Source organism: Mytilus trossulus, chromosome 8 (assembly GCF_036588685.1).
Source record: "Mytilus trossulus isolate FHL-02 chromosome 8, PNRI_Mtr1.1.1.hap1, whole genome shotgun sequence".
Taxonomy (NCBI): Eukaryota; Metazoa; Mollusca; class Bivalvia; order Mytilida; family Mytilidae; genus Mytilus; species Mytilus trossulus.
Window position 1 is genome coordinate 45330259 of NC_086380.1, and position 19099 is coordinate 45349357.

Consider the following 19099-nt stretch of genomic DNA (forward strand, 5'->3'; position numbering starts at 1 on the left):
GTGGTATGCCAATGAGACAACTATCCACAAAAGACCAAAATGACACAAACATTAACAATTATAGGTCACCGTACGGCCTTCAACAATGAGCAAAGCCCATACCGCATATATAGTCAGCTATAAAAGGCCCCGATAAGACAATGTAAAACAATTCAAGCGAGAAAACTAATGGCCTCATTTATGTAAAAAAAATGAACGAAAAACAAATATGTAACACATAAACAAACGACAACCACTGAATTACAGGCTCCTGACTTGGGACAGGCACATACACAAATAATGTGGCGGGGTTAAACATGTTAGTGGGATCCCAAGCCTCCCCCTAACCTGGGACAGTGGTATAACAGTACAACATAAGAACGAACTATAAAAATCAGTTAAAAAAGGCTTAACTCATCAGATAGACAAAAAAATAACACCATAAAGGAAAAACATAGAACTCCTTTTGCCATAAGACAATGTCCAACATCCAAACATACTATCCACACTCATCTGTGTCCACACTTGTATAGTTTATAAGATATCTTATATAGTTTATAAGATATCTTATATAGTTTATAAGATATCTAATACAGTTTATAAGATATCTTATATAATTTATCAGATATCTTATATAATTGTCTTTATAAGATATCTCATAAACTATGTAAGATATCTTATAAACTATATCAGATAGCTTATAAACCATATAAGATAGCTTCTCTAATTCTATGTAAATTTATCCCTTTTCGAACCCATTGTATAAAAAAATATAATCAACGTGTGGTTGTCGGTGATCTCAGAAGATCATTGGGTGATTTTAAGGGTCATGACCTTTTAAGCTAACATGAATGAATCAAAATATGCTATAACAGGTGTTAATGAAATTGACAACTTCGTGCAATGTGAAAGGTACTCGAAGGGGATTTTCGGTTCACAAAAAAAGAAAATGTATTTTTAATCATTAGAGAAACAGATTCTTACATAGTTACTCGTGAATTATCGGATTTATCCAATCTCGATAGTTAAATTATCAATTTTAAAGTCCTCGCCGAGGCGGCTCGGACTTTAAAATTAATTTAACTATCTCGATTGGATAAATCCGATAATTCACTGGTACCAATGTAAGAATCTATATTTATATAAAAATTGTTTATAAGCTATCTCATATACTTTATAAGATATATTATAAACTTTAGAAGATATCTTATAAATTTTATAAGATATCTTTCTCATATAATATATAATATATCTCCTTTAATATATAAGATATCTTAATTAATTTCATTTTTATAAGATATCTCATATATTATATCAGATATCTCCTAAAGTTTATAAGATATCTCCTAAAGTTAATAAGATATCTTATATAGTTTATAATATATCTTATATACTTTATAAAATATCTCCAAAAGTTTATAAGATATCTTATAAACTATACAAGATATCTTATAAACTATATAAGATATCTTATAAATTATATAAGATATCTTATATAAAAGTTGTTTATAAGATATATCATATACTTTATAAGATATCTTATAAACTTTAGGAGATATCTTATAAAGTATATAAGATATCTTATAAACTATAATATAAGATATCTTATAAACTTTAGGAGATATCTGATATAATATATGAGATATCTTATAAAAATGAAATTATATAAGATATCTTATGTATTAACGGAGATATCTTATATATTATATAAGATATCTTATTTATAATAGGAGATATCTTGCAATTCAAATAAAAAGTAAAACGGCTTGCCATAGGAATCGTTTCATTTCGTTTAAATATCTCTTTTTAATGGTCTTTATAAAATTGTTATCAGTAATAAAAGTTCATTCGTCTTTATCACTGTTAATACAATAAGTTATTGTTTGATTTCCTGAAAATCGTGTTATTACTTAAAATAGAACGTGATGCATTATTTCAATGTAACACATGATATTGAACAAATATTGATTGTTAAGATTCTAGACCATCTTCCAAAAGAGACATTGTTTTTCGTCATACATAGCTGTCTCTGCATCTTATGGATGGTCACTGAGACTATCACACAATATTTAACAAGAAATAAAGTTTATGGGGTCATTGATTCTGGAACTTGACGGACTTGAAAACGTACTGACAGTAAAGGAAAAGTATTACGAGGTAAGCTGTATTTCATTTGTAGTAGGTGGGGTGGGTGGGTTTTTTTGTGGAAGGAGGGGGAAGTAGTTTTCATATTAGGAATTTTGCAAAGTAAGCATTTCTGATAATGTTATAGAGAACGACATCAATCAACACCGACGGGTGCCACAATGAAGTTTATCGCCGAGCATTGTAGCATACAGCATTATTTCTATGATACTGTCCAGTTACTGTGGATTCATTTTTATTCGTGGGTTACTTGTTGTCGTTGTTCCATGGGCACAAATGAATAATGAATTTAATAGTGGTTCTAAGTATCAAAGGCTTGTATATATGTAAATTTGAGCATCCATAAAATACAAATTTTCTCCAATCCATGAAAATCGTTACATATCAAAATAAATGAATCCACAGTAGGTTTTTCTGCCACCAGGACTTTCGATAAGATTTCCCCGAGAAAATTATCTAAAAAAGTATTTTTAATCCGGAAAAGATCTAAAAGAATGTGTATGTGCAAATATGCTTACTACGCTTTAGACAATTATACATTTGAAGCTATGAGTATACGTAAAACAAACATTGGTTTTAAGCATTTCATATTTTGTTAATTTGAATGTTTGTGTAATTTAAATACAAGGCTATCAGTCAACTGTATTAATAGATGCACACTTATATCTCATGGACTTAGTGGCCTATCAACAGAACAAACTATACAATGAATGATAAAGAATTATCATTTTAAATTGTATATAAATCAGTGATGTATAGTATCAAGATATGAATGTGTTTTTCATGTCTGATTTATAACTTCTTTTTATTGCATCTTTTATTTTCACTTTTCTTTTCAAATTTATCCAAACAATGCACTAGGTCGAGACTTGCTGATCGGTAATAAATCTACCCTATTACACCGTTCGAGATGTCTATTTATTTAAGCTGAGTGTTTTACTCGATCCTTTTATTAGTATTTATATTGTCATTAAAGATTCTGACAAGCTTTACAGTGAAAATCCTGTCAGAAGAAAAACTTCTTGGTACAAAAAGCAGATTGTTTGATGTACAGAATGAAAAAGGAAAGAACGAGCAGAATTTTAACAGATGACAATCTACCTGCTCTCTCCAAGAACGTGTGTCTCATTATCAGAATGACAGCAAATATAAATTTTTAACCGTTTGGTTCGAGTTTGCAGGAGATCAAACACTTGACGTCTGCTATTAACATGATTAACATTGCCTATTTTGACATTAATTACCGAAGTGGTTCATGTCGCATGACGACCCGTTCTTTTACAAACCATCATTACACTCTGACAGGGAGAAATCTGAGGTCTATGTTTACAATGGTTTACACAAATAATGATACTAAGACAAACATAAAAATAGTTATTATTCATGCTCACAGAAAATTGACAATAACGGTTCTAATATATTTGCAGATTTTTAAATAAATCTAAATAAGGTCTGACTAACCAAAGAAAGTATGCAAATTAGACATTCACAAATTAGTTTTAATTAATATAAATCAATTCAAAGCTTTGTCTTAAAACAATTTTTGAATTGTAATGTTGTTAACATAGGGATTCCTCTAACATATGCAATGTGAAAACAAAATAGTTCCATGCAACAACGATGAATGTTGATATTAAAACAAAACATCGAATCTTAACTTTTTGCAGTGCAAATTGAATCTTATATCGGGTCTTTACTTTTTTCAGTAAATATAAGACGATTGTTTTCTGTTGTACGATGACATTTTTTAATGGCATGCTTCCTGGAGAGACATTGGAGAAATTTTTAGACCGAGAAGTTCGGCCAGATACAAAATTCCTTAGTGACTGTAGCCAAGTTATAGACACGGTTGTGCGATTAATACATCGCAATCCAAAATACAAAGTCAATCAAGTTATCAAGGTAGCTATTATATAATTCCATTATTGTCGTTAAGCGAATACAAAAAAGTGTATATACAGACTGCAGCAATTGCTGAAATGTCCGTCATATCAGGTAAAACAGTAAGGGTACCAAATAGTGACCCCCTTCCGAGAAAAAATAATTAAACATGAACACTGTTCTGTATACTGGTATGAATAATCGGATTTTATCAATATTAGTACGGCTGTATTCATAAAGTCATATGGAATAGAAAATTGTCGGTAAAGATTTCAACTTCCGTTCTTTTACTCTTTTATTTGTTTTTGTCTTTGAAAAGATTAAAGTCATCATTTTATCTTATGATTTTTAAGCCTGACGATACCTTGTACAGTCTTTATCTACTTAAAAATATGTAAGGTTCTTAGAGTAGTCTATTTATAGATGTCGCAGCGATAATGAAATATCTCAGTAATGTTTGCTTTCTTTTTTTGGGGTGGGAGGGGGAGGTTGTAACAACTAGTGTCACTCAAATATTTGTAGATTTTGTTTTCAGTTACTTCACAATGAAAGTTGCGGTTATAATGTTAGTTTTATTTGTCGACTTTCCATTAATTTAGCTATACGAAATACAGACAAAAGAACTTACCAGTAGATGATTTTGATATTTAACTTTATCCTTTGGGTGACCTGAGATCAACATTGTCTCCTTATCTGTGTGTATATTGAAGCTTTCCTTAATGAAAAATATTGAAATCAATATATCAAAAGCATCGTCTTGAAAAATCTCTCATAAGGTTTGGAAATCATACAATTTTGAAGTTCATGGGAGGGAGAGAGGGATTCTTTTGGACAAGTGTATTAAGCATTTTACTGTTTCGGTGTCAGTTTTCAGTATGATTCGTGCTACTCGGTCTTTAGTTTTCTGTGTTGTGTTTTTTGTACTCTTGTTAGTCATTTTATCGTTATGGCCGTTACCATTGTCTTCTAGTCCGTCCGTCCGTCGTCTATATGTCGGACACCAAAAACGCTTGAACTAATTCTCATCAAACTTGAATTGTTTTTGGACAATGTTTTGAGCAATTTGGTGACTGGTTTACTAAAGTATATCTATTAAGATAGCCGACGGACGTATCATGTGCTGATAGCGTAGCTGTTAATTCCTCTTTTGCTATGGCATTGTCAGTTTGTTTTCCACTAATGGGTTTGAATATCCCTTTGGTATTTTTCGCCTCCTTTTTTCGTATTCCATTTTAAAGAGTTAAGAGATACTGTTTAGGTAAACCTCTGTAGATGATTTATAGATTATGTGTATGTAAATAATTAGTGCTTTGTTAGCATGTGACTATTATTTTAGGGTGGATCTTTAGGAAAAGGAACAGCAGTACGTGATCATTCAGATGTCGACCTTTTAGTGGTATTGAATAATTTTAGGGATGTCGAACATTTGGCAGAAAACATGGAAGAGGTTCTTTATAACTTCCGAGAATATTTAGAATCAGCAGTCGGAAAGACCAAAAATATTGAAATATCAATGAATGGCCAGACGCCTTTCACCCTACAGTTTGACCTATGCTGTGGTAATGAGTGGTTTGATGTGGATTTACTGCCTATAGTTGATGTATGGAGTACATGTAAATATTTTCATTATTGAATTATAACTATGTGTATAAAAAGATATAGGAATATATTTAATGTAATTCAAAAGTGCACCTGAAGCGCCATCTTTTCATACATTTTACGTGATAGTACGAAAATCCAGTAATGTCATTTTGTTGTAAAATTGTTAACCTGACAAACTCAATTGCAACTTGACTTTCCTGACGCCAAACTTGGGATTTCTCAGTTGGAGATTGAAATGTCTCATCTCAAAGTTAACATGCAACAACGATGAATGTTATGTCTTTTATACATTTCTCAGTTTCAACGACATTTCATTTCGGTTCAACTTGACTTTTCTCACTTCCAAGATGACATTTCTCACTTTCAACTTGACATGTTAAATAGAGCTCTCATATTTTTATATACTAGTATATTTTAATTGTATGGGAAATTGCATCGTTGACGCTCTCATTTGTTCAACTCTTGTACGATTTTTAAGAAAAGAAAAGCGAAAGATACCACATGTACATTCTAACTCATAATTCGAAAATAAACCGACAAGGCATGACAAAAGATAAAGATACTAAAAGATAACCAACAGTTTACAACTCACAGCATGAAAACTCATACATCTTCAAACCCAATGTAAGTCTAATTCGGTAGGTCACACTCGGAGAAACTGACGATTGGATTGTGCTTTCAACGATTGAAATGTGTCCCATAACGGCCAGCCAACTGGTTATGGCATTCGTAGAATTTTCGAAGAGGTTATTTCAACTTGACAACAGAGACCTCTTTTAAAGAGTTTTCTTGTGAACCTCAACACTCCATCAAGGAAACTGTGATAAAAAAAAACCATGCCCTTGAATATCGTATCAACTGGGAAATACTAGTACACTAGTATATATATTCTATGTATAGTTGCTGTTGTAATGATGCTAAATAGAAATGGAAAGTTCAATCAGGAAGCTAAAATTATCATTATGTAATTCAAGATTTCAGACAGTCTATCTATGTCTGCTTTATCCTTATTTTCAATTTCGATTGTATATAAATGCGTTCAATATAGTCTCAAAACATTGAATTATTTAGTGAAATGAAATTATCTATTTAGAAAAAAGTGAAGTTGAAGGATAATGCTAGCTTCTTTCATTCTTCCAAAGAACCTTATGTATAAAGTCAACCTGATATGCATAAATTAATTAGTACAGACTAGTTATAAAAATAACACAGTTGGTTCCCATGTAAAAGCCAATGCTGTGTTGAAAAAACAAGTCTCTAAAATGTAAAAAAAAATACGTTTTCAATCGTGAAATGAAGCATTTCAAAAATGTCAGTTTCATATTTTTTTTGGGGTTTAAATCGGAATATTTTTTTTAAAGGACTATGTATTCCTCCCTATTAAAGAGACAATATAATTGTATCAACATTCTTCAAAGGCTGAGAAGCAATGAGCAGGTCGGTAAGTTTTATTATTAAAAAAAAAGTTTTATTATCATCCTTTATGTTTAGTATGTATCTTTTTAGTAATTTTTTTTGTAATTTAGGGTTGCTTGGTCTAGCTGGTGGTGTCAGATCTACATATTCTATAATGGAAAGTAAACCTGATCTAAGGAAATACTATGCCAAATCTTTAGCTAAACTGCAAGTGGAATTTGTGAAACCAATGCCGCCCAGAGTCAAAGATTTGATACGTCTGCTGAAATATTGGAAATACACTGAACAGGTAAAACTTTTCTCTGTATATTGTTACATAATTATACTTTGTTTTTAAAAATACAAATCTTTAATTTTACGTTGTTCCATCATTAAGATAGAACAGTTCAAGTCTTTGGCGGTTATGTTAGTTGACATTCTTGACTATTTACTCAAGAAAGCGCTCAATTATATAGCTAGTCGGTATATTTTCTGTTTACTTATTATATAACTAAAGGTGATTTTGGATAAAGGCCAATGCAATATCACCTCGACGTGACAAGTTAAAGCAATCTAGAATACAAATTTAAGAGTTTTCGTTATTATACAGGAGAGTTGAAAGGATATAAGAAGATACACAGTGGAGTAGTGCACGATCTTAATGTATAATAGATAATATTCGTTTTTAGGGATAATTATATTCGATTAGAACATCGTACGTACATTGATAATACCGTTATCCTACCTACTATACATTTCTAGTACTATAGTTGATGAAAAACAACTGCGTGGAGACCATTTATATTTTAAGACGGGTACATAAATAAAGGCAATAGTAGTATACCGCTGTTCCAAATTCATAAATCGATTGAGAAAAAAAATCTGGGTTAAAAACTAAATCTGAGTATTATAATCAGTATTATAAATTGAAATTTATATATCTTTTCAGGTGGATTTAACTTCATACTGCATTGAATTGATGGTTATATATGTCTGGAGAGAAAATGGAAAACAAAATAACTTCACTATGAAGCAGATGATGACTAAAGTTGTTGACCTTCTTGCATCTTTCAACAACGTTCGAATTACGTTTAACGATCATTTTACTCCATCGTACTACATAAAGCAGCTCAAAAAGTAATTCTTTTGAATTTCCACGCAATTCGATTTAGAATACTTCTGAAATAATCATCATCATATGTGACGGCTAAAACACAAAACTCGTCAATTACACTAGAATAAAACCAGAAAGATTATTTTTGAATTCAGATCGTAATACATGTTACTGCAGATTTAGACAACCACCCCTCCAGCTAGATATATAAAATCTTAAATAAAAATTAATAGATGGAAATGTTCTTTTGGCTCATGTATTCGAGCTCCATATTATATCGTTCCATCAACTATGAAAAATAATAACCCCCTTAATGTTGTTTTACGAAGAGAGTGTAGCCACGCGCTGTAATCTTTTAAATTAATAAATGCAGTACTTTGCAATCATTAAATAATTTTAGACAAGTATGAAAGGTTAACAGTACACCTCTAGGCATTTCAATGAAAGTGTCTCTCTCTCACACACACAGACACACACACTGATATGTACCATATAGACTAATATAGTTCCATTTTAAAACAGAAAAGGCTTGAATGTCTTAAATTTTTTGCTCTAATGGTTTATCCAAATTATTAAAGTTTATGTCACTCACTCACTTTGATTTGAAAGTTGGTGCTATATGATAGAAAAAACACAATATTTTTTCAGACAGCCACCGTATGTTATGGATCCAGCTAACCCTTATCATGATGTTGCCTCAGACCCAAAATGGAGTTTCTCTACATGGTGTCGAGATTTCCACAGGATAGAGTCGGAAGGTCGACAGTTGCAACGAAAACTACAAGGATTACCGGAAGAAAGCAGCTGCGTAATATCATGAGAAAAATGAATCGAATTATCTGTTTATGATATCATGTTTGCAACTTGCTTTAAAAAAATGAAAGAAAACATTTAACCTTTTGCTGGATGTACACGTGTCTCTTTATTGTTATTTTATGAGTAAAAAATCCAGAAAATTCATTAAAAAAAATCTGATCTCTTTAGACGTAGATCCTCAGTCAATATGAATCATTTAGATTTCTACCTCAGGAAAAGATTACCTAAGCTGTATTTGGCAAGACTTTAAGTAATTTTTTGTCCTCAAAGCTCTTCAACTTCGTATCTATTTGGCCTTTCAAACAATTTTTGATTCGAGCGTCACTTATAAATCTTTTGTAGACGAGAAGCGCCTTTTGCGTATATGTTCCGGACCATGTGAGTATCTGGACCATACGCGTATGGTCATGACCATATGGGTATATACTCATATGGTCCGAACATACGCGTATGGTCGGACCGTACGCGTATGGTCGGGGTAATCAACACGTATACTTTTTAAACTCTTCGTAAGTGTGACCCTTCTGGTCGTTACGTTACTAAAATGTCATTTTATTATATATTAATTTTTTTTAGAAAAAAACCATTTTTCATACCGTTAATATTACTTACTATTTGTAAGTACAATTATAAGATGTCAAAATCAAATGAACAAAAGTTTAATCCTGGTATCTATATATAATTAGTTTTTTACATATGCAGAGATGAATTAATTATATATCCCAAGCCTGGTGATTTGGTAGTCATTTTATTACTTCTTAAACACTTTTACTGTTGTAAGTTGCGTTTGCTGGAACCACATCATGAGTTAATTAGGGCCCCACCTTTAGGCGGGTCGCCCTATAGTGATCAGACTGTCCGTCCGTCCGTCTGTCCGTCCGTCCGTAACACTTTCGTGTCCGCTCCATATCTAGAGAACCATTATGATTTCATACTCAATACTTAACATGATTATTAACCAATACCAGAGGGTGTGTCATGTTGTATGTACAACTTCCTAGGTCAAAGGTCAAGGTCAAAAACTTTGGTTTCAGTTGACAACCCCGTGTCCTGTGGTTAAGATCGTGTCCGCTCCATATCTAGATAACCATTATTTTTTCAAAGTTTATACTTGACATCAATTTTAACAACCACCAGAGGGCGTGTCATGATGTATGTAAAACTTCCTAGGTCAAAGGTCAAGGTCAAAAACTTTGGTTTCGAGTTGACAACCCCGTGTCCTGTGGTGAAGATCGTGTCCGCTCCATATCTAGATAACCGTTATGATTTCAAAGTTTATACTTGACATCCATTTAAACCACCACAAGAGGGCGTGTCATGATGTATGTAAAACTTCCTAGGTCAAAGGTCAATGTCAAAAAAACTTGGTTTCAGTTGACAACCCTGTGTCCTGTGGTGAAGATTGTGTCCGCTCTATATCTTGAGAACCGTTATGATTTCAAATATATTACTTGACATCCATTTTAACCAACACCAGAGGGTGTGTCATGATGTATGTACCACTTCCTAAGTCAAAGGTCTGTCTGTCTGTTGTTCTGTTCATCGCTAACAAATTTGATCCACACTATATTTTGAGAGGACAGCTGTTATTATTTCATACTTTATACCTGACAAACATTTTCAACTTAACATATATATCAACCAACACCAGAGAATGTGTCATAATGTATGCATCCTAGGTCTAAGGTCAGTCTGTCGGTCTGTCCATCCGTTCGTTGTTCTTACCAAATTGTGTCCGCTCTACCTCTCGAAAACCGTTAATATTTCATACTTTATACTTGGTGGGTCATAATATATTGAAGGCATAATTCTAAAAATATGTGACATATATCAATTGGGTAGCACCTTTAAACATATAGTTCAAACATCAATCCATATATCCAGATGTCACCTTAGAGTAGTCAACAATGAGTCCACATCATGCAGTCATATCACTATTATACTATGAAAATAAGATGAGAATATTTATCAGTTTTAACTTAAAATCTTAGATTAAAATCACACATGAGACTATGTAATAACTTCAAATAATGCTTCATATCAGATTATCCATACAACTTATTTACCCTACATTATTGACAGCGGGGCCCACAGAGATGGCTCCCATCTCAATGATATCTAGTTATAGCTCGTTTCGCAAAATACTCTATTTAGTTATCTAGTCTAAAAGATAACCTTTCATAAATAAGGTGCGTTCAAAGATTTTTTTCTGAGTTTAACTTCAACAGGAACGCTCAAAACAAAAACATTGAAAGCCAATGTTGTACCATCTTCGATAGCTTATAGTTACAATCCGATCATCACTTTATCTTCGTAAGCCAATGGTTACGATCCTATCCTCTCTTCATCTTCAATAGCCAATGGTTACAATCCGATCCTCTCTTCATCTTCGCTAACCCAATATTACGATCCGAACCTTTCGTTATCTTTAAAGCCAAAGGTTTACGATCCGAACCTCTCTTCTTCGATAGCCAAGGGTTACAATCTTATCATCTCTTTTCATCTTCCATAGCCAAGGTTTACGATCCGACCCTCTCTTCATCTTTGAAAGCCAAATGTTACGATCCAAACCTCTCTCCATTTTCGAAAGCCAAATATCACAATCCGATCCTCTCTTCATATTTGATAGGCAAGGGTCAGGATCCGATCCTCTCTTCATCTTTGTTTGTCAATGGTTACGATCCAATCCTCTCGTCATCTTTGCTAGTCGCCAAGGGTAACGATCCGATTCCTCTTCAATTTCGATTGTCAAGGGTTACGAATCGATCCTTTCTTTGTCTTCGATAGCCAAGGGTCACGGTCCGATCTTTTCTTCATCTCCGAAAGCCAAGTGTAGCGATCTGATCCTTTCTTCATCTCCGAAAAAAGCCTAGTGTTACGATCCGAACCTCTCTTCATATTTGATAGCCAAGGATTACGATCCGAACCTCTCTTCATATTTGATAGCCAAGGATTACGATCCGAACCTCTCTTCGTATTTGATAGCCAAGGGTTACGAATCGACCCGCTTTTCATCTTCGCTAGCCATTGGTTACGATCTTACCCTCTATTCATCTTCGCTAGCCAAGAGTAACGATCCGAACTTTTCTTCATCTTCGATTTCGAAAGTTTTACGATCCGAGCCTCTCGTAATCTTCGCTAACTAAGTGTTTGGATCCGAACCTCTCTTCATTTTCGATAGCCAAGGGTAACGGTCCGACCCTCTCGTCATCTTCGCTAGCCAGGAATAACGGTCCGATCTTTTCTTCATGTTCTATTTTGAAAGATTAAAGAACCGACCCTCTTCTCATCTGCGCTAACCAGGTGTTACGATCCAAACCTTTCTTCATCTTCGCAGCCAAGGGTAACGATCCGACCCTCTCTTCATTTTCGATAGCCAATGGTTACGATCCAACCCTCTCTTTATCTTTGACAGCCAAGGGTTACGATCCAAACATCTCTTCGTCTTCGCTAGCTATGAGTTACGATCCGAACCTCTCTTCATCTTCGATAGACAAGGGTTGCGATCTGAACCTCTTTTCGTCTTCGATAGCCAAGGGTTACGATCCGAACCTTTCTTCATCCTTGATAATAAATGGTTTCGCTCCGAACATCTCATCATCTTCGATAGGCAAGGGTTGCGATCCGAACCTCTTTTCGTCTTCGATAGCCAAGGGTTACGATCCGAACCTTTCTTCATCCTCGATAATAAATGGTTACGATTCGAAAACATCACATCATCATCGATAGACAAGGGTTGTGATCCGAACCTCTTTTCGTTTTCGCTAACTTAGTGTTTGGATCCGAACCTCTCTTCATTTATGATAGCCAAGGGTAACGGTCCGACCCTCTCGTCATCTTCGCTAGCCAGGAATAACGGTCCGATCTTTTCTTCATGTTCTAGTTTGAAAGATTAAAGAACCGACCCTCTCCTCGTCTGCGCTAACCAAGTGTTACGATCCAAACCTCTCTTCATCTTCGCAGCCAAGGGTAACGATCCGACCCTCACTTCATCTTCGATAGCCAATGGTTACGATCCAACCCTCTCTTCATCTTCGACAGCCAAGGGTTACGATCCAAACATCTCTTCGTCTTCGCTAGCTATGAGTTACGATCCGAGCCTCTCTTCATCTTCGATAGACAAAGGTTGCGATCTGAACCATTTTTTGTCTTCGATAGCCAAGGGTTACGATCCGAACCTTTCTTCATCTTCGATAATAAAAGGTTACGTTCCGAACATCTCATCATCTTCGATAGACAAGGGTTGCGATCCGAACCTCTTTTCGTCTTCGATAGCCAAGGGTTACGATCCGAACCTTTCTTCATCCTCGATAATAAATGGTTACGATCCGAACATCTCATCATCTTCGATAGACAAGGGTTGTGATCCAAACCTTTCTTCATCCTCGATAGTCAAAGAGTCAAGATCTGAACCTCTCTTTATCTCTGATAGCCGAGGGTTACGATCCGAATCCTCTCTTCATCTTCGCTTGTCAAAGATCAGGATCAGATCCTCACTACATTTTGGATAGCCAAGGTTAACAATCCGATCCTTTTATCATCTTCGCTATCCAAGGGGGTTTATAGAGGAGAGCATCGTCTGCAAGTATTAACTATTTGCTCAGCTAATGATAATGTTATTTATATACTCGAGGAGCTGATTGACTAAAAAGGACCTAAAAGAAATAGTAATACATGTAGCTTGCTGTTCGTTTTGAGCCAAGGCTCAGTGTTGAAGAACGCACTTTGAATTGTAAGCCTGGTACATTTGATAACTATTTGACCTATAATGGATTACTTTTACAAATTGTGAATTGGATGAAGAGTTATCCCATTGGCACTCACAACACATCTTTGTATACTATAGTATCTATATCAGAGTGTCAAAATAGCTTATTTGACACCTTAGTAAGACCTATATTGACTTATTATTCTGAAATAACATATTTGGACTCATATATAACATATTTCAAAGCTAAAAAAAGAGCTTTGGTTTCTAGAAAAATTGTGGACCCATTTAATTTTATTGACAAGACTCCAATAGAAAACTTGCATCTTGGTTATTGCAAGTTTACCCTTGGCACTAACAAGAGTGCCTCAAATTTTGGTACAAGAAACGAATTGGGAAGACTGCCTATTGAATGTCATATAAAAACCCAAACTATTATGTATTTAGCAAGGCTTTTCACCTCAAATTTGAATCCCTTATTACATGAATCTTTTCAATTAACTAAAACTTTTGATTCTAGTGGCACCTATTCATGGTTCACTTTTGCAAAAGATATTCTTTCTGAATCTAACATTGATATAGATAGACTAAAAACCTGTGATAATTTAAAACAATTAAAAATATTAAAAGCTATGTTAAACCCCAAATAAACTCATACTACAACAACCTGTTGATAAATAAGTTAACATCTATTGATGATAAAGGTAAATTAAATTTTTATAAAGCACTTGAGCCAAACCTATTGATCAAACCTTACCTCTCTAACCCAAACTTTGAATTTAGAAAATTAATTACAAAACTTAGAATCAGTGACCATTCACTATTAATTGAAAAAGGGAGGCATTTTTAAATTCCTCGCGAAGAGAGACTTTGTAAAAAATGCAAAGTACTAGATGATGAGAAGCATTTCTTAATAAATTGTTCTCATAATTCAAATATTAGATTAACATATTTTGATTGCATTAATAGAGAAAGTAATTTATTTGCTAATCTCACTGACAATGACAAAGTTATATATAATACTTAACCCATCAACACCAGCACAAGTGAATAAACTAGGATCCTTTATAAAAAAGTCAATGGAACTGAGGACAGGGGACCCTTTAATATTTACCTGAATTTGTGTATATATATTGAGTTACTTAGTTATTGTCTTTATTTGTTTTTGTTGTTGTTATATGTCACAAACTGTAAAGTTTATATGGCAATACAACTTTGAATTTAATATAAAACAACTAAAACCAACTTTGTTCAATGTTGCTTTGAAACTTTATTTTTGGATGGTTCTAAATTAATCAATTTAATGTCAGATCTTCGGTTTGTGCAATACTGGAATATATTTTAGAATATATGGCGGCCATCTTGAAATTAGCCGCCATATTGAATTTTGAGGGTGGGTCCATAGGTAATATTGCTCAGTACAATAAAATGTTTCATCATTCAGAATTTGGTGCTTTCCTCATTATTTGAGCATTTTTTTTTTTCACCGATCGGCCGGACTAGAACATCTTCTATGAAATAATGATTTCTTAATGCTTGTCATATTAGACAACACTGTCCAGTTTATTGGTGAATATTGTTTAAACTGTCTTCGTTATTGCCTTTATTTTATCACGTCATTAGACTATATCCAAAAGCTACTTTTTTTTTAAATTAAGTAAAAAGGGAACTACACCGACTAGCTGTGTTTCAACGCTGTCTTCAGTAAATTTGTCAAGATTATTCAGATCTAACATGATCGTCAGTTCCATGGTGAGCTTTCGCATGAATAAGTGTCTTTAAGACATACAAACATTGTTATAAAGGTGTCCCAATTCAAAATCCCCAACTATTCAATCATAATTATTTTTTTCAATTTTCGCAACTTTCTAAATATTTTACCTATAAAGTTTAACGGGAACCTTCATAAAACCTAATAATGTATATCCTGAATTGTAGATGTATCACGTTTCTACATGCCAATATTCAACCAATGTTTAAACTCTTGTATTGAAACACTGCTGTTCGAAAAGCAACTACTAAACATGACCCAATGTTTTCTGGGATTCATGAAAAAGTATACTGCGGAGCGCAATGATTTTCAAATGTTTGATGAGTAAGGTACATACTACAAACCTTTTTTTGTTTTTTTTCTATTGGGAATTAGGATATTCAGATATCTTATAGTTTCATTGTTGTTTGTACCAAAATTACAAACTCTACTTGAAAAGGTCAAAACGATCGATAGTCTACGTCACCAATGATAAAAGTCTTACTAAATTTAAATACTATAAATAGTGTATTATCAATAAAACTTCTTACATGTACATGTTATCAATACCTGTAATCGTTATTTACATGTATGGATGAAACAAACTTAGTATTAGTTTTCTGAAAGTCAATTTACTACTTTTTAAAAATGTGACTCGTCAGCATAGCTACCATCGCTGATTATTGAAAAAATGAGAAAATATATAATGTTTTGAAACCGGAAGTTAATTTATGCACTTAAAGGTGACAAAGTGACGATATTGGCAACATTCTAAAGCCGTTTTATGTACTTGATTTTTTTCAATGAAAATGTATGCTTTCTTTCCGTATAATATTTAAGCCTATTGCTCACATCCACTTCATTTGAACATGTTGAGCTTCTGTGGATAGTTGTTTCATTGATATTTATAGAAAACCTCCTTACGTGTATGCTGGGATAAACATGAAACATCAAAACAGTTATTGAAATGCCTGAGAAACTTAAGTTTATTTATATTGCATATATAGCATAATTTATAGATATAGGAAGATGTGATATGAGTACCACTGAGACGACTCTCTATCCAAGTAACAATTTATAAAAGTAAACCATTATCGGTCAAGGTACGGCTTTCAACACGGAGCCATGGCTCGCAACGAACGGCAATCTATGATGGGCCCCAAAATTTACTAGTGTAAAACCATTCAAATGTGAAAACCGATTGTATAATCTAGTCTATAAAAACACTTACGACCCACATAAACAGACGACAACCACTGAACATTTGATGCCTGACTTGAGATAGGTTCAAATAAGTTTATATATCTTGACTATAGCCAACATGGAATTGAGAATATGTCAAAGAGACAATAACCCGACCAAAGAGCAGACAACAGCTCAAGTCTTCAGCGCAGCGAGAAAATCCCGCGACGGAGTTGGTCCTCAGCTGACCCCTAAATAAAATTGTGTACTAGTTCAGTGAATATGGTCGTCACACAAAACTCTACATGTTGTAACTGTATCCTGTCCGAATAAGTCTGTTTAAAACATTATTCTTAATTCATTTTTTTCAAAATCTCTGGTCATCCCGTTTAGTTTAGGTTTTTTGTACACGTTTACATAATAATGTAAACAAAACTAGAGGTGAGCTTTTGGCAGAATCATTCATCGAATCATTATATAAATCGAATGTTCCTCTATCAATTATGAGTATCTTGAAAATAAAATCCTACAGTGATACTTTTCTTTATACAATAAAAGATGGTGTTTTTCGATGGCATGCTTCCGGATGAATCATTGGAAAAATTCCTAGAGAGAGAAATTCGGCCAGATACAGATTTTCTCAGTGATTGCAACCAGATCATTGATACAGTGGTTAAACTAATACATCGACATCCAAAATACAGTGTCAACCAAGTTATTAAAGTAAGAAATAATGCTACAAGTTGACAACTTCTATGTAACTGTATGTGAAATTATTGCACTTTCAATTCGTTTTTTATGTAGAAATGTGGCATTTTTTTCAAATAAAAATGAACATTCCTACTTAACGAATAGTAGCAAACTAAAAACACGATATGAATATAAACCCTACTTTTCACCACGCCAAACACAACGATTGTTAACCTGCTTATAAAAAATATAAAAGTTTTTCCTCTTACTTCAAAATGTAATGTGCTGAGCGGTGAAGCATAGTTTTGCTATCTTTAGTTTGACCCGATGCGGATGGAACCTACGGTCCTCCGCACTCGGGTTGAACGCTACATTTAAACCATCAAAGGCGGTTCTTCATCTAGTATTACAAAAATCAAAGTTGATAAGGTTATTGAATATATATCCTTACTGTTACTGTATTTGATTTCAGGGTGGGTTTATAGGCAAAGGAACAGTTATACGAGGACATACCGATGTAGACCTCTTCGTAGTGTTAAATAATTTTAAGAGTGTTGAACATTTAAAAGAAAACATGGAAAATTTACTTCATCACTTTTGCGATTATCTAAAATCAGCAGTGGAGAGAGAAGGCAGTAATATAGAAATTCGGATAATGGGTCAAACGCCATTTACTTTGCAGTTTGATTTACGTTCCAGTGATGATTCGCCATGGTTCGATGTAGATTTGATTCCTATTGTGGATGTATGGAGTTCCTGTAAATATCCAATGCACTTAAATAAACAAAATAGCTTTCTAGCTTTCCAATTTTGTTTCATCTTTCTAATTACTTGAAAAGAATGGCGAAAGTAACCAGAGAAACATTCAACATAAAAAAGAAGGTGTCGAATGATTGCTAATGAGACCACTCTCCACAAAAGACCAAATGACACTGAAATTAACAATTATAGGTCACCATAAGGCCTTCAACAATGAGCAAAGCCCATACCGCATATATAGTCAGCTATAAAAGACCCCGAAATAACAATATAAAACAATTCAAACGAGAAAATAAACGGCCTACTTTATGTACAAAAAATGAACGAAAAACGTAACAAACGACAACCACTGAATTACAGGCCCCTGACTTGTGACAGTCACAAACATACAGAATGTGGCGGGGTTAAACATGTAAGCGGGATCCTAACCTGGGACAGTGGTGTTACAGTACAACATAAGAAAGAACAATAAAAGTCAGTTGAAAAAGGCTGAATCATCAGATGGATACAAATACAAGTGGACTTGGTCGGGTACTTGTATATCCCAACAACAAAAAGACACTAAGCACAGATCTGAGGGTACTCGCAGTTACTGACAGACTCAGAGTTCAAACTCATTTGTGGATAATATACAGACAACGCCCTGAAAAAAAATGAAAAAGGCCAACAGACAAACAATATAACACGAAATACAACATAGAAAACTAAAGACTGAGCAACACAAACTTCACCAAAAATTGTTTCGACAAGTGGTACCCGACTGTTTGCTGTAAAAAAAAAATTGTAATAAGTGAGATCAAGTTTTATATATATTTCATAATAAAATATGTTCTACCAATAATTTCCTTAAAAATGAAAAATCCAGCGACACTGTCTCACGCCAAATAGATATGAAAATTTAAAAAAAAACATACCTACCTTTATCTTTATCACTATTTGCCATAATTCTAATGTATAACAAAATGATAATTTGAATTTTAGAAGAAACATTTCTAGACACTTTGTTTCTTTGTGTAATAAGGAGAAGATATTAAAATAGTTTTAAAAATTGTCTTTCAAGAATGTATTCCAACGTCTT

At 33.6% G+C, this 19099-nt stretch overlaps 1 protein-coding gene across 1 annotated transcript; it reads left to right on the forward strand.

Moving 5' to 3' along the window:
- Positions 1-1943: 1943 nt before the first annotated feature.
- LOC134681016 (2'-5'-oligoadenylate synthase 1-like) lies at positions 1944-9129 on the forward strand. The gene is made up of 6 exons (XM_063540374.1): positions 1944-2136; positions 3831-4026; positions 5342-5618; positions 7134-7312; positions 7952-8139; positions 8765-9129. The coding sequence occupies exons 2-6, from the start codon at positions 3862-3864 to the stop codon at positions 8934-8936; spliced, it is 981 nt and encodes a 326-aa protein (XP_063396444.1). The 5' UTR covers positions 1944-2136; positions 3831-3861; the 3' UTR covers positions 8937-9129.
- The last annotated feature ends 9970 nt before the right edge of the window (positions 9130-19099 follow it).